Consider the following 16215-nt stretch of genomic DNA (forward strand, 5'->3'; position numbering starts at 1 on the left):
AGAATTCCTCAGCCAGCGTGCCTGGCTGAGGAATTCTGGGAGTTGAAGTCCACAAGTCATAAAAGGGCCAAGTTTGAAGACCCCTGGTATAGAATCTGTATAGAGATCACTGTAGAATGAACTTTCAAGAAAAAAAGCTTTCATTCTAGAGAAGGAAATTGGAAAAAGCTGCCCTAGTCACTCAATAAAAAGCATTTCCAATAGTCCTGCAGATTCTAATTCCAAGGAATATAGAATAATATCCTAAAGCTTGAGAGCAGATGCTTCTGAGTGATTGTTTAAATATACATAATCCTGAATCTCAATATCCATAATTTCCAATTAGTTTTGAGATAATAGTTGAATATAGTGTGTTGAAGTGCTTAGATAACATAGGCAGAGTTTAAGTTTATTCATTTTTATTATATTACTAACTTCTATAATGTCTTGTTGACACAGTGCACTGACTAAAAGGCTAGAAACTTTTACTCTATGATGGACAAGAATAGTATATTATCAACACAATTGTATTCTTTTAAGATTTGAACAAATGTACACAAAGCCATAGATACAATGCTGTTCTCCCCATCAGTTCCTCTTCTTTTGAAACCATAGAGTTTGTAATATCATGAGCATCATTTTTCTAACACTGACACAAAGAGAATTTTATTTTTATCCAAAAATAAATTGCACAGTGAGGGAGAGACACGGAACAAAGTAGCATAATACATTGTATGTAAAATTATAGTAGTTAATCAGTTTCCTAGGCATAGAATGCTACAACATAATACAGCCAATAAGGATTTCAGCAAAAGAAGCAAAATTGCTTTTCATATATCATGTTCTGTAAACACAGCATAAATGAAATTAGCTTTCTTAATATAGAACTCAAAAGAATTGAAAATGCAATTAGTAAATTTACCTGGCATTGCCTAAATGAGGAAAAAGCACTTTTCTGGTAGGCTTAAAACCAATATTAATTGAGTGCCACACCAGAAACAGAAGGGCCATTACTTCTACAGTTAAAGTGGTCAGGAAGAGAAAATAATGTTATTACAATCTTGCTTAGCAACCTTGTTTCCAGTTTTCATTGTATCATATTTATAATCATATTTCCTATTATAATACATTTACAAATGTGCAAAGAAACGGAATTCCAGAGAGGATTTACACAAATGTTGGCTAGGGTGATCTGTTTTGCAGCAATGTCACAATGGCATTAGGAGGTTCAACTTTTAAGATGATCTTTCACATTATTTAAATTGTAATTATGTATGATAATCATACAATGCCTGCTGTTAACATGCTATAAGAAAACACTAGATACAGTGATCTTTACAAGGAGAAAGGATTAGCAGCTTTTTTAAAATTAAAGTTTGGGATTGTAACATTCTCTTCTTCAGCAAATTTAAAAACTTTTGTACAACTATTCCACGGGTTTTCTTTTTTCATCTTGATCTGTGAGAGACAAAGTTTATAGTGTTACATTTGCTCAAAGGATACATTCAATTCTAAATAGCAAACATATCCAGAAATAAAAGAAGGGTTGATCTTTTCCGAGCATAAAAAGCATAGAAAAATAATTTAACAAGTTGCATGTACATTCAAAAGGCATACATTTCCTCAAATAATAATGACTGACTTTAGATTGCTGTTGGGAATAATTTTTGCCCATCGGTTCTAATCCTGAAGATTTTTCATCACATTAAGAAGAATGGGGAAGAGCTTTTTTACCAAAATATTTTGATCTATAATTCTGATCCACTCTATTGATTATAAACACAACAGCAGCATTAAAGAATAAGCAAAACTACCTTTGAAGCATCATGCATGACCACATGCAGTAGAAAACTGATTCAACTGCCTTTTTCCACCCTGAAAAAATCTATACTTCAACAACCTTAATTCTCTTCCAGAGAGAGAAACAGTTGAAGGGTTAAATCTGGCGAAGCCTTACTGGGACTTTAACAAAGTCTGCTTTACATTTGCACAAAGACGCACGCAACTGTCAAACTAAATAGGAATGTTTTTCCAGTTATAAGTCATCACAATATATATCTTCATCTTCTACTAGAAAAAGAGAAGACTGAAATGAGAAACACTGAAATGGGAATTTCTAGTCCTCCAAACTGCGGAATGCATTCTGCATGTCTTCAAACAGCTGGGCGAAGTCTGCTTTGATCTTTGCTTCTCCATCTTTTGCTGGGTCCTGAAATTCAACAGAACAAAACTGGATAATCACTCAAGAGGTTTAGAAAGATAGCACTTCCTCAGAAGATGGTGCAGAGGGAACTGGTCTTTTCATATACCTGATGGGATCCATCTCTGTCCCATGTAGTAAAATGAAACAGCCAGCACACACATACCCCCAACAGATAAATACCTTATGCAGTAGAGTTATTATTTTCTCTTTCACTTCTGTTATAACTGTAACAACAGCAAATAGCAATCTGCATATGTACAAAGTTTCATATTCAAAAAGAAATTGGAACCGTGAAATGCGCCATCCACCTGAGTCCAGAGGTGATATGAAAGACCTAGCTGCTTACCTTTGCACATCATTTGAAGAGGTACCAGGAGATGACAGAAACAGACTCTAAGAAGGAGGTCTGTGACCAATTAATGCCATGATAAGAAAACAAAGCCATCCACTTTGCTTTATCAACAGCTCACGTTATAGAAAAGCAGGTATTTTACAATTCTTGCTAAAATCACATTACAAGACTGGAACGACTTAGACCTACCTCTTGTTCTTTCTATTAATATATCAAAGTGACTAGCAGTTTAATTAAAAAACTAAACACTCTTGTCAACGCTGTTTTTTTTATAAATGGCAGTTAGATTAATAGAATGTTAAAGGAACAACAATTCTTATACTTGTTTGATTTGGGATATGAACAAGGGCAAAAAAAGGTTAAGAAATATGGTCGTGAATCCTATTGAACTTTCAATATTTCTGCTTAAATATTATCAAAAACATGATCAGTTCACACAAGTTTAGCTGCTGCACAGCCTTGGAAAAATCATTGCTGATTAAGCTGGATTCACACGACTACATGACTCAACTTATAACCACGGAAAAGAGTAATAAAATTGGATCTGGTCACATGATGACTCACAGTCACGACGACTTAACAATGGCAATTATCCCATTTATGGTTGTAAGTTGAGGATTACTTGTACATATTGTTTTGTTATAATCCTAATGCAGAGTACATACCTTGAATTTCATTGAGGTAAGTCGGTAAAGGATTTCACTCATGTTCTCTTTGATAATGGACCATGTAATCTTATTGTCACTTTGGGCAGTAGTCTCAACTGCTCGGCGTGCCATATCATAAAATGCGATCACGTTAGACAGCATCCCCACAGTCTTATAAAATGGGCAGAACCTAATGAAAATAGTACCAAAACTCATCTTTCTCAGAATTAAGGAACTTTTTAATGACTAAATTGTTCAAACAGGTTAGCAAATATTTGTGTTTGATAATTAACATTTGTGGAAGAAGTGATAGATGCATAGCGGTTGGCTATAGAATTCAGTTTTCTATAACGGACAATGCATATACAGAAACAAAGTGAAGTAGAGCAGGGCTTTTCAACCTTTTCACCCATTGTACCACTTTTAGGATATGGCAACATCTGAGTACCACCAGTCGCCTAGCAAGGTGTCAAAACCTTGATGACCAAAAAAAAAAAAAAGGAAAAAAGTGATAAAGTACAGGTAGTCCTCGACTTACAACAGTTCGCTTAGTGACTGTTCGAAGTTACAATGGCACTGAAAAAAGTGCCCCCCAAGCCACAGCCGAGCAAGACACCTGCCTGCCCACCTAGCGGCGCTCTTCCTCCTGTCCAAGGTTTTCATTGTTGTGAGCATTTCTGTTGAAGATTGGCAGCAGGGGAGGGGTGGGGGAGTGTTTGGTTTTTATTTCCCCTGTCTGCTGGGTGGTTGCAGCAGGTTTTGGTCACTTCACATGACTCTGGGACACTGACCGTCATAAATATGAATCAGTTGCCAAGCATCTGAATGTGAATCACAAGACCCTGGAGATGCTGCAACATTCCAGCTGATCGGCGCTTCTGGGCTCAGCAGAAGCACCAGGATCAGCGCCGAGCTCCAGCTGGAGCCTGGTGCTAATCCTGGCGCTTCCACAGCCCTGACAGCCCCGAAGAAGCGCTGATCAGCTGGAAAGCGGCACTGATCCTGGCGCTTCTGCTGAGCCCTGACAGCCCTGCAGCTCCAGCTGTCTCTCGCTCAGGCTTGTGCAGTGCTGCCAACGTTTCAGCTCATTCCCCTCCCCCGCTACCTTTCTAGGATGGTCGCGTACCACCTGCCAAGTGCCAATGTACCACAGGTGGTACCCGTACCACTGGTTGAAAAGCCCTGAAGTAGAGGACGTTTTCTATGGGCTGAATAAGCAACTTTCATAGTTTTTTATCATGATATCTTTAGTCCAGCAGTTACACAAATTTGAATAGCACACTCAGGTTATAGAACATTTGCTTACTTCTAGATAATTCTTTAGTTGTAGAGGAACTACCCAGGCACTTTTAACAGAAGAGACTTCTGAAGGACTAGACTAGGAGTTACTTCCCCATAATTAGTATTTGCATTCATGCTGCATGTCCTGACTACCATCAGAATATGAATCTAGTATAATATATCCCGAATGAACACAAAGGAATCCACTGACAAAAAAAGAGAAAGAAATGGAACAATGTTCTAACATCTGAGCAAAGTGAAAGAGACTGTAGACTACAATTGAAACACACTTCAACGAAAGGCCAATTCTTAGAAAATGTGAAACATGAATGCTGGGCTATTTGGTGCAAATGTTGAGGGTGAACAAAGCTGATATCTTTGCCCTTAGTCCCACTTGGTTCCTTCCCCTTGGTTACTTTAATACAAATGATGTAGCAGCAGCATCTTTGAGAACATATAAGGCGTTCATGGTACCAATTGAGGACTTGTCCTTTGTTGCCCTCAATAATGCACACTTACAGCTAATTGGAAGGCAAAATTGATGAAGAAAGCTGGATCTTCAGCATTTTTGTATCAGAGCACTGTTTGATATAATATTCAGGACAGAAAAAATAAGCTTCTACTTGTGAAATGTGAGTTGATATTTGATATCTATGAAACAGTGTTGGCCAAAGGTAGGCTAGCTCCAACAGTGCCGGGTGAGAAGAAAAAATAGCATGGTGTAGTTTTCTGAACTGCTGGGAAAACTAGCAAGACTACTGAATGGGAAGAATTTGTATGTCAGAGTATACTTAACATGCAATACAAATCTAAAGGAACTTTATTACCAGAGATCAAGACATCAAGAAGTTCTACACCAGCAGTCCCTGCAGACAGAATTTCCCATGGCCATTACCTGTCATATGGGGTATAACCATTCTGTTGCAGGAAATCATCTTTAATGAGCTTGGCAACTTCCAATGTAATTTTGTCGGTTTCTGCCAAAGAAGCCTAAAGTGAGAGAGAAGAAAAAGTCTTTTAAAACAGTGATCTGATCCAGGTAACAAGCCAATCAAAATTTAAGAATTGGTTGTTATCAATACATCATGGGAATCTTCACAGAAAAACATTTACTTAGCTTTTTATTTATTTAGACATCTCTCACAGTTGGTATGAGAAGAAAAGCTGTTCTAATATTAACTCTGAAAATCACTTTTATCAACCATTCAATTATTACTCTTGGCCCTAATAATTGTGTCTCCAGTCCTTTCTGTTCTTTACTACTTCTTTTTAATTCTCTTTAATGAGCAATTGATCTGGTTGCCACTCTCTCCTCTAGCATCCTAAGAATATGCTACTGTATTGAAATTCAGCAACAAAATGGCCAATATTGGCGGTGCATTTTTTTACTTGTTTATTTAATATTTAAGAAAGAATGGGATCAACACTATGATATCCATTCTTAATTATCCCAAAATAGTTACTCTGGTGCTGAATTCAGTCTAATTTTAGCATTGTGGCAGGATTTAAGGATACAGGGACAGGAGGTTGACCCTCCCCAAATGCACCAAAATTAATTTGAAAAAATGGCAATTTTGAACCATGAATGAGTATAAGGGTGAGAATAAGAATACTTTGCTGGTCCTATCTCTTTTGATAGTATCACAAACAAATGATGTCTTTTGCAGCTCACTGCATGGTTGGGAATATGAACTTGCCTATGTTGCAACAACTTTCACTTCTATTTTGCCTAAGGAAGTGTTTAATTAGGACTGCAATACTATACTATACAATACTAGCATTGTGCAAATGTTTAAATAGTAAAAATTTCATGTCTACAATATCTTGAAATTACCACTGACAACACAAGTATGTCTGCTCTGAACACAAGTATGTCATCAAATTTTCAGAAGTTGCCAATTGGTATAGTTTTAACATTTGTTTGTACACTCCTTTGGAATAACTTTAATAAAAAAGACAAAACATTTTATAACTAATTAAATAATTAACTAATTCAAATAGCTTCAGCTATAGAAATGGCTCCATAAGAGCGATGTTCCTTCACTCACCTTCCCCACCAACTGTACAATCTCTGCAAGATCCTCCTCTTCCTGCAATATCTCTTTTGCTTTAGTTCTCAAGGGAACAAACTCGGGGAAATGCTTGTCGTAGTATTCATCCAAAGCACGTGTGTATTTGCTGTAGCTAATGAGCCAATTCACAGATGGAAAATGTTTACGTTGAGCAAGCTTCTTATCCAAGCCCCAGAACACCTGCCCCAAAAGTAATAAAATGTCAATGAGCATCCTTAATTAACAGAACTGCATTTGCCTCAGACTACTTCTTCACGAAGAACCAGGTTTCACACTTGAACCTTAAAAGCATTCTATGGGCAGAGTAAGTTAAATTCTGAGAATGCAATTTGACTAAGAACAGCTAATGATTTTCAAAATTGAAAAGGAAAGTGGATACTTTGTTATGTGCAGACCATTAACTTGTGTCTAATAACTGAAAAGAATTTTTACATTAAAGGCATAGCATAAAAGGTTGCATGACAAGCTCCTGAATTATAACTCAATTATTACAAGTTGTCTCCTGTGGTTGAAATCCTAGTAAACCAAGAATTCTTCAAATGATTCCATGTTCTTCAAGCTTGATATAGCTAATGAAGACTTCATTCTGAATGTACCAGATCTCTCTTTTGGCACACTCCTTACAGCTAAGGATGGGCAAGCATATCAATTTTGTTTTGTTCACTTCTTCATTTTGCCAACTTTAGCCATATCCAATCATACTTTCTGCATGCTTTTTGCTAGCATTTTTTCTATGATTTTTACAAATGTATAGTTTTTGTATTGGTTGATATGCATTACATTTTGAAAATGTAATGTATCAAATGTATCAAAGTATCATAATTCACATTTATATTTGAATCCAGTTGCTTTTGCACAGGCGTGGAGCTGTGTCATCAGATTGAGCAAATTATCACAACTTGTTTAGAACACTAATTGACCCCTCCCCCCCCCAAGAAGTAAGCATTTGATATTAATGTTGAATTGTGTCAGATCAAGTATAAGAGATACCAGAAACTTCTGCCTTTAACTGAAGATGAAGAAAAGACCTTTCCTCAATCCTATTCTTACCATAAGATCTGGTCTGTTAAGCCAAAATTAAAAAAACGAGTAGTACAAAAGATGGCCAGAATATTACAGAACCATTATTAGAAGAAACAGTGTTATATTAGATGGACCAATCATCAGATGCAGGGAATAAGAAGCCCCTGGAAAGCTGGGCAGCAAACTAAGTATCTCAGAATCAGAATAGCAGCCTCTCTTTGCTGCAGGCTGGCTACCCAAACTCATGTGCCTAAATATTTATAAACAGATTAAGAATGGCAAACAACACTGAGTCTTTCATAGTAACAGACTCACCAATTAGATTCAAGAAGCTTTTTTATTAAAGCTTACATTTTAGTCAGAGAGCAGAATTATTGCCTACCTGAACAATACCCAGAGTAGCAGAAGTAACTGGGTCAGAAAAGTCACCACCAGGAGGAGATACACTGAATAGGGATAGGAGAGAAAAGACAGAAAGGGGAAATCACGATTAGTAGTAATACTTACATCAAATTGAGAAGGACCGTCAACTGTACAGTATGTTTGCAACTCACTCTTTAGGCTTGGACTTCCTAATTAAATGCTTCTTTTCAAGCAGAACTCTGAGCTGCCTGTTTAACACTGAGAATGTTCCATTGCAACCTCCAACAAAGACTGAACTTTTAGCTTTGCCCTCTCTAGCGATCTTACTAAGATCACCAAAGAAAAATCTTCCTTAATCATAACAGCGGTTGTCAGAAATGATATCCAAAGTATGAGTTTTGCCACTGAATCTGTTTTTTTCCATTTTAAGTAATTTTTAAGAATCCAGGTAAGGACTAGGTTGGAAAGATATTAAGAAAATGAATAGTTAATCAAATATAAATGGGCATAGAAACACTTAAATGAACAATTTGATTTATGACTGTAGTTCCTAAAATGTATCAGAGACTTTGCATAGTATTCACAGAACAGTGAAAAACTATGTACAGTATCAAGGAAATAATAACTTTAACAAATCTGCAGATTGTTTTCTCTAATGCTGTTTTGAAACAAGAAATGTCTTTTTTATTTTATTTATGTAATGCTCCCCGTTATCTCTTTCAGTTTCACTTTGTGAACAAGCATTTTTAATTTCAGGGAATATTTTCTATGTACAAGATGATCAGGTAACAGACCATAGTGCAAAATAATATACAACATGCAGAAAAAGAGCATCTTGTTGGTAATATACTCACGCTCCAACTATGCTAACGCTTCCTTCTCTCTCTGGATTCCCCAGACACTTCACTCTACCAGCCCGTTCATAGAAAGAAGCTAGGCGAGCACCAAGGTACGCTGGATAACCACTATCTGAAATCACCCAATATAAAGCAAGTTAGCTTCTCTAATGACAAGAAAACTCAAAATTTTTGAATCAGTTTTTTTCTCTCCAAAAGTTACAAAGAAGAAAATGCATACCAGCAGGCATTTCAGCCAACCGTCCTGAAATTTCTCGAAGTGCCTCTGCCCATCGGGAAGTTGAGTCAGCCATCATACTGACATGATAGCCCATGTCACGAAAGTATTCAGACAGGGTAATTCCTATGACCAATAACAATTACAAGTCAAATATTAATTATCACTTGTAGTGGCTTATAAGAAATTTAGAAGAATTCCAGAATCTAAGATTTGTACCATAGTGTACAATTGATTGTTAGGCATAAGAAGAATATTCAATTGCTCCTTTGAGTTCTTCCTTTTCTTCATTTTAATTAAATGCTGGAAACAATAAAGTATATGTTTCCCATTTTGTTGCACATACCCAAAACCAGAAAAGGGTCAAGTTTGCAGGAGACCCTGGGACTGCACATTGGATGCTGAGGGCAACATGTAATCTGCAGGCCCTCTTTGGTCTAAAATACTGAAGTGCTTGGGGATGTTTCATGATTCAGTTCCTCTCACCAACCCTTGTACTATATCTTGGAATTAGCTTTCCTTAGTTTGCATTTTCCTTGAAATGGGCTCCTGGCTGTACAATACAAAAACTCTTGAAGAATTGTTTTTGTAAGAGAGATCCTCTTTAGCCTATTTGCTTAGGTTTGGCTTTGTGTGAAAAAATCAGGTAGGCAGGGCTCAAACCTTTAAGGCAGACATGTCAAACTCAAGGCTCACGGGGCCAAATCCGGCCCATGATGTGTTTAGATCTGGCCCGCAAGCAGACTAGTAGGAGGAGGTGCTTGAGTATATAGCGGGGGGGGGGGGGTGAGGTGAAGCGGCGGCAGCGCCAGAGAAGCCTGGGGGAGAATCTGTTGGAGCTGCAGTGTTGCTGGGGCTCTGCTGAGGTCCTAGAATCAGCGTGTGCAGCTCTAGCTGATCAGGGCTTCCTACAGCCTCAGGGATAGTCAGCAGCTGCACGCAGTCTTCGGGCGGACAGTCAGCTGGAGCTTGGCTGGGACACCAGAATCAGCGCACACAGTTCCAGCTGATGAGCGCTGTGTAAAAAGGCCAGCTGGGCAGTGAATGAATACATGAGGGAGGAGAGGATAGGATATAAAAGGAGGGGTTTTGGTGGGGGGGGAGGAGGAATGAGGGGGGAGAGAGGGCAATAGAGAGGAGAGATGTCAGTGGGGCAAGCCTGAGGGAGAGAAGAGGATAGAATAGGAGAGGATTCTGTGGGGCAAGCCTGAAGGAGAGAAGGGGACAGCAACTGGCCCTTTGAGGGCAACTATAATGCTGATGCAACTCTCAATGAAATTTGAGTTTGACACCCCTGCTTTAAGGGATTTATACACCATAACAAGCAGTTTCAATCTGACTCAGTGACTATTGGGAGCCAAGGTGCAATCTTGTAATGGTATGTGGGAAAGACCGTGGGAGGCAGGTCAAAGAGATGCTGCCTAGGAAACAGGCAGAAAAGAGACAGCATAGTCCACAACTGTATAGTGGGCAGAGCAAGAACCTCCAAAAGGACCTTCCTTAAGTCTTGGACTGTAAAGCAGGAGAATTATACTTTCAGACTTGAAAGATTCTATTAGTTTTACAATAATGTTTCCTGTCTGGTCTTCTTGGTAAGGCTGTCAAATCTATAATTAATGGCCTGAGTGTCCTTAGGTCCTCTACAAGAGAGATAGCAAATTAGATCTCTATAAGGTTCCTTTTCTTGCCCAATCAACTTCATTTGGCACCAAGACACTACTATTACAGTTCTGTTTTTATTCTACATTAATGGCAGTTCTTGAGTGTAATCCTTAGTGACACAGGTCAAAGGTAAATTCATAGGAAAATTGTTATAAGCACCTTTTGAATTGGAGAAGGCCAGCAATAGCTAAAAGACCAAGAGACAAGCATTAAGTCAATACTATCTTTGTTTCCACATTTCTTACCAGTGTAGATAGAGGCTTCTCTGGCAGCAACAGGCATATTGGAAGTGTTTGCTACTAAAGCAGTTCTCTTCATTATGCTTTCTACCTTACCATCAACTTCCATAGTCAGCTACAAAGACAAAAGAAAAATGGAAACAAAAGGACATTTGTTTTCTAAAGGAAAAATAAAAGTAGACACTGGAATGATTCACAAATTTTGACCCCCCCAAACTATATCATTATCCTATTACAATGCAAAAGACACAATATTTCCTCCAAACTGCTATGCTTTACAGCAGTGGTTCTCAACCTTTTTAATGCCGTGACCCCAACTGGTCGTAAGTCGAGGACTAAACTGGTCGTAAGTCGAGGACTAAACCGGTCGTAAGTTGAGGACTTTCCCTGCCCGGGAGCGCCGCACATGCGTGGTTCCGCCCCCTGCACCGGCCGAGGCGTAGCTGGCAAGCGGCAGAGACGGAGCAGGCCGACCACCAGCTGGCCCAGCCCAAGGGACCCGCCAGAAAAGGGGGAAAAATGGCGGACAAAAAAAATGGCGGACAAAAAAAATGGCGGACAGCCTTGCTTGGCGACCCCCGTGAAATGGTCGATCGACCCCAAATGGGGTCCCGACCCACAGGTTGAGAACCACTGCTTTACAGAAACAAGTCAAGCTATTTTTTGCATACATTTTTAAAGGATTGTTATGCCAAATTTAAGATCCCGAATCATGAAAATATAACAGGTTCAATTATGGTAATAGTGAATTTATCCTCAAAAACTGAACTCAACCAAATATCCCTAAAATCATTTTGATAACTGCCTAAAAATTCAGTGCAGGATGTACAGAGATTCAGAGGGACTGCATAGAGTTAACTATGAAATGAACCGTAGTCTATTAAAGATTCTGCTAAAATGAGTTTGTTAGCATTTAAGATGTAAAAACACTCTTTGTTTCTTTTCTTAAATAAGAATTATCTTTAAATTCATTTCATTTAAATTCAGTTCCAAGAACAGAATTGCTGCTTGTTTCTGAATTTCAGTAAGTTTAGATGATTACTAGATGTTAATATTTAACTCGCCTTTTATCAATAATCTCAAGATACAAAACAGAAAAATAAAACAAAACAAAAAATACACCAAAATGATTTTGTATTTTTTACCATTTTTAAAAAAAATCAGCCATTTTTAAAATTATGTCGTATTTTGAATCAAGATGGGGACCTCTCCTGGACCTGGGGGCTGCACATCTGCTTAACAGAACTAATCAACCAACTTCAAGTACCAGAAACAAACATATTTGTACAGCCAATAAAACCATTTCAATGGTTTGTACAGCCAATAAAAACATTTCAACTATCTTTTTAGGGGAACTAAAAAGCCTTGGGAAGGCTTCCAAGAATGCTTCCAAGAATGCTTTTGATTTATTTATTTATTTATCAACATAATTGCTTAAATTAAATTGCAACATTAAAACCTCCCACCTGAACTCTCATTTGCACAGTATTACCAGCTCCCAGTACCAACCTCTGGAAAATCTCTGAGCACTTCTGACATTTCATTTCCCCGCTCACCACAGCCTACGTAGATAATAACATCACTATTGGAATATTTGGAAAGGGATTGGGAAATAACCGTCTTTCCACAACCAAACGCCCCAGGAATAGCAGTAGTACCTCCTTGAACACACCTAGATTTAAAAAAAACATTCATATTAAATCAAAAGAAAACATCATGGAAAATGCTGTGTAACAGAGGGCTTTGTAAAGCAATCAGCAACTCTATAATCTCACTTGGCTGCTCCAGCCCATTTCCTTCCCATGATTTGGAAGGCATTCTTGTTCTTTCCATTCCAGAGAAAATTGCTCTAGTGACCCAACTGATATTCCATCCCAAAAATCTTCTCTCTCCAGGATATAAGATAAGTAATCTGGACCTATAAAAAGTGAGCAAATTCTATCTTTGTCAACATAACAAGCTTAACCCTGAAGAACTCATAAACACCACTAAATTCCTTTTGTTTGGGTTCAGAAGAAAGTTGGGAGGGAACCCTTACTTCTGAATATAGGAATTCCAGAAAATGTGAATTTATTACAGCCCTGAGGGCAGATACAAATAAGATATTGAATAAAAGAAGTATTACATCCATATATATATTTCTTTTTCTGACAAAGAGTTAAAGAACCTGGGCAGTTTACATACTAGGCAGTGATTTCTGCCCAGGTTCGAATCCCATAAAGGGTATGGCTAACTGATGAAAGCAGAACAAGCTAGAAATGGCCATCTTAGTCTCCCGATTTAATTCTTTAACTCTTTGTCAGAAAAAGAAATTTGGATTTAAAATGTTTCGCAGTTGCGACTTGAGCCTGCTTAACGCCCCTAGTTGGGGGCTGCATGGTAAAAGCCCTTTAAAACATAGTCACTCTTTTCTCTGAAAATCAATGTTTTATCTGAAACTAAAATTTACCAAGATGCAAATTTTACAGTGGGAATTTATTTCATATTTAAATGTTGAAAAAATATGTGTGTTTATAATTTATTTTTGGCTTGTTCAATGTTTTTCCTGCCTCGTCCGTCATACTCCCTTTTCTCACTGCAACTACAGTGTGAGGCAGTAGTTGAAGTTGAGAAATGGCTGTGAGAAATAGCTCACTCAGTGAGCTTTCAGGCTGAGAAGGAATCACACTGTGTTATAAAATAATTGTGATTCATGAAAAAGAAAGTGCACAAATTATCACTTTCAACAAAAAAGCAGTTAGAAACACAACTGACACTTACGGAAACAGTGCATCAAGGACTCTTTGACCAGTTAAAAGAGGGTGATTTGCAGGTAACTTTTCTGTAACAGGACGGACCTGACGTACAGGCCAGACCTGGACCATTGAAAATTTCTCCTTCACATCCTCAAACTCCAGCTCCAACACAACATCCTAAATGAAAGCAGCAAAATAAAGATCAATGCAAATGACAGAGACTGAAAACAAGCAAACCTTGTAAATACAAGACTAAACCTAACTTCACTAGTCAAATGAGAACTATGTTAGTAAAGTGGAGAGGGTCAAGAATTGTGCTGGGCAGAGGTTGGAAGGCACAGAAGCAAAGAAGTATATTTCCATAAAGCTATGTCCACCATAGCAATTCAGGGCACCATGAAGGCTATCTATAAAGTACAAATAATTTTAAAGCTGTTGGCTCATTAATACTGTAATACTCCACAAAGTCATGTTGCTTCTCATCAGTATTAGTTCAGCTATACACTAATTTCAGTGGGGTATATAGATACACACACACACACACACACACAAACATGACTGTCAGGGAAATTAGAGAGGAAGGTGGTTATCTATTCATTTCTGTTATTCTTTTTATCTCAAACCTGTAGCAACCCTACAATTTAAGCAAGGATTTGTAGCGAGAAAATGGAAATAATGGGAGTTTCCCCCCCTCCAATTTGGTACCAGTCTAAAGCATTAAAATCCATGTATTATTTAGGACAGACAACAGACTAGCAAACTTAATTAAAATAAAAACTTACAGACGCATCATAATTTCCAGGTGGAGCAATGTACGTTATTGTACCTCTATTTCGTGGAGGCAACATGATTTTGTGCTTGATAAGGGAATTCTCATTCACTAGGGCATAGATATCTCCACCTGTAATGTGGCTACCAACCTGCAATTAAAAAGAAATTCTTAAGTTACAAATACATGCTCTCTATATGAATGTCTACGGGTGTCTATATATGAATTTCTATAAATGGGTGACACATTGAAAATCAAACACCACATTCCTTTGTAAAAAGTGACTGAGGGCCTTATATTGACAGAGTCAGCAAATGCCTTTTCTCTTTCTCTAATAACACAATGTAGAGCATTCCCCTAATACAGATGATGAATTGGATGCCACAGTACAGGCAAATCATCCAAGGAAAATATCTTAAGATGTATCATCACAAGTGTGGAGATTTAGTACAAAGAATATACATTACATATATAAACAGTGAAAACATATATACAATACTGAACTTATGCTAATGTAGCTCTATAATCCATTAATGTTCGCTTCTACCATGATTGGAGGAGGGGGAGAAGCTGTAGCTGGCCTTAAGGGTGATTTCAGCTCACGTTTTAGAAGACTGCAGTGAAAAATTGGGTGAACCTGTCTAAGCGTCTTAGGGAGTTCCAATTCTGCTGTAACAGGATTGATTATTCTTTTAATGGGGAATGGTCCTACAAATTTCTAGCTTCTTTGAGGGCTGCAGGGATTTTAGGTATCTTGTGGACAGATATACTTTCTCCCCCACTTGAAACAGTTTGGGTTCACTTTGTTTTTTATCTACTTGGAATTTATAAGCTTCCCTAGCTTCGTCTAAAGCCTTTCTCACAACTGGCCAGGTGTTTTGTAATTGTGCAATCCATTCCTTCAGGGAAGGGATGGTCGGTTCGATAGAGGGTAATTCAGGCATTGGGTTGAAACTTTGTCCTGTTTCAACCTGGAAAGGAGTGTAGCCCATGCTGGAATGCACTGCGTTGTTATAAGTGACCTCTGCGAATGGGAGTAGGTCGGTCCAATTGTCTTGCTGATAATTAATGAAGTATCTTAAGTACTGTTCCAGTACTGAGTTCGAACATTCAGTCCCGCCATTTGTTTGCAGATGATGACTAGATGACAACCCGAGTGGTCCCCAAAAGTCCCAAGAATGCTTTCCAAAACTCTGACGTGAATTGCACTCCCCTATCAGATATGATTTGTTGTGGAGCCCCATGAAGCCGATAGATATGCTGAACGAATATTTTCACTAGTGTCTTTGCATTGGGGACTTTGGGGCATGGGATAAAATGCACTTGCTTAGAAAACAAATCCATCATGACCCAAATGACTGTATTTCCCCCACTTTCTGGTAACTCCACAATAAAGTCCATACAGATTTTCTTCCAAGACACTGAAGCCTGAGGTCCTCCCCTGTCTCCTCTTAGCTGCAGCACATATCAAAACGCAACCTAAGGGGATTTTTAATCAAATTTTTAGTCCGGGTTTTAGGGGGTTCCAGGGAGAGGGGTGGGCAAACTGAAATTAATTCTCCCAGGCCGGCTGAAGGCCTCGGCGAGGTGGGCGTAGGTCCTAGAATTGGGGAGGGGGGGTCTGCCTAATAGAGGGCAATTCCATTAAGACTGTGTATGGGAGGGGTAGATATGGCGGGAGCAGAGGGCCATATCACACTAGGGGAGGGCGCACCCGCTGTTTAAGAGCTGTGGCGCGCTCCGGCCCCCATGGCTCTTCTTGCAACCTAGGGGGTTTAGGATCTCAGGGCCTGGGCTTTCGGCTGATGCTGTGTAA

General features: G+C 38.6%; 1 protein-coding gene across 1 annotated transcript in view; it reads right to left on the minus strand.

Annotated features, from left to right (window-relative positions):
• Nucleotides 1-85: 85 nt before the first annotated feature.
• The window catches only part of ATP6V1A (ATPase H+ transporting V1 subunit A), a 55117-nt gene continuing 38987 nt past the window's right edge, over nucleotides 86-16215 (minus strand). Inside the window, exons 5-15 of the mRNA XM_015812120.1 lie at nucleotides 14413-14550; nucleotides 13656-13807; nucleotides 12405-12567; nucleotides 10902-11010; nucleotides 8998-9120; nucleotides 8775-8889; nucleotides 7940-8003; nucleotides 6511-6714; nucleotides 5358-5452; nucleotides 3200-3371; nucleotides 86-2188 (exon numbers count right to left, since the gene is read on the minus strand). Coding sequence (XP_015667606.1) covers nucleotides 2096-2188; nucleotides 3200-3371; nucleotides 5358-5452; nucleotides 6511-6714; nucleotides 7940-8003; nucleotides 8775-8889; nucleotides 8998-9120; nucleotides 10902-11010; nucleotides 12405-12567; nucleotides 13656-13807; nucleotides 14413-14550 — 1428 coding nt within the window. The 3' untranslated portion in view covers nucleotides 86-2095. The remainder of the gene's footprint in view (nucleotides 2189-3199; nucleotides 3372-5357; nucleotides 5453-6510; nucleotides 6715-7939; nucleotides 8004-8774; nucleotides 8890-8997; nucleotides 9121-10901; nucleotides 11011-12404; nucleotides 12568-13655; nucleotides 13808-14412; nucleotides 14551-16215) is intronic.

The sequence above is a fragment of the Protobothrops mucrosquamatus genome, unplaced genomic scaffold (assembly GCF_001527695.2).
Source record: "Protobothrops mucrosquamatus isolate PMUCROS unplaced genomic scaffold, P.Mucros_1.0 scaffold69, whole genome shotgun sequence".
NCBI lineage: Eukaryota > Metazoa > Chordata > Lepidosauria > Squamata > Viperidae > Protobothrops > Protobothrops mucrosquamatus.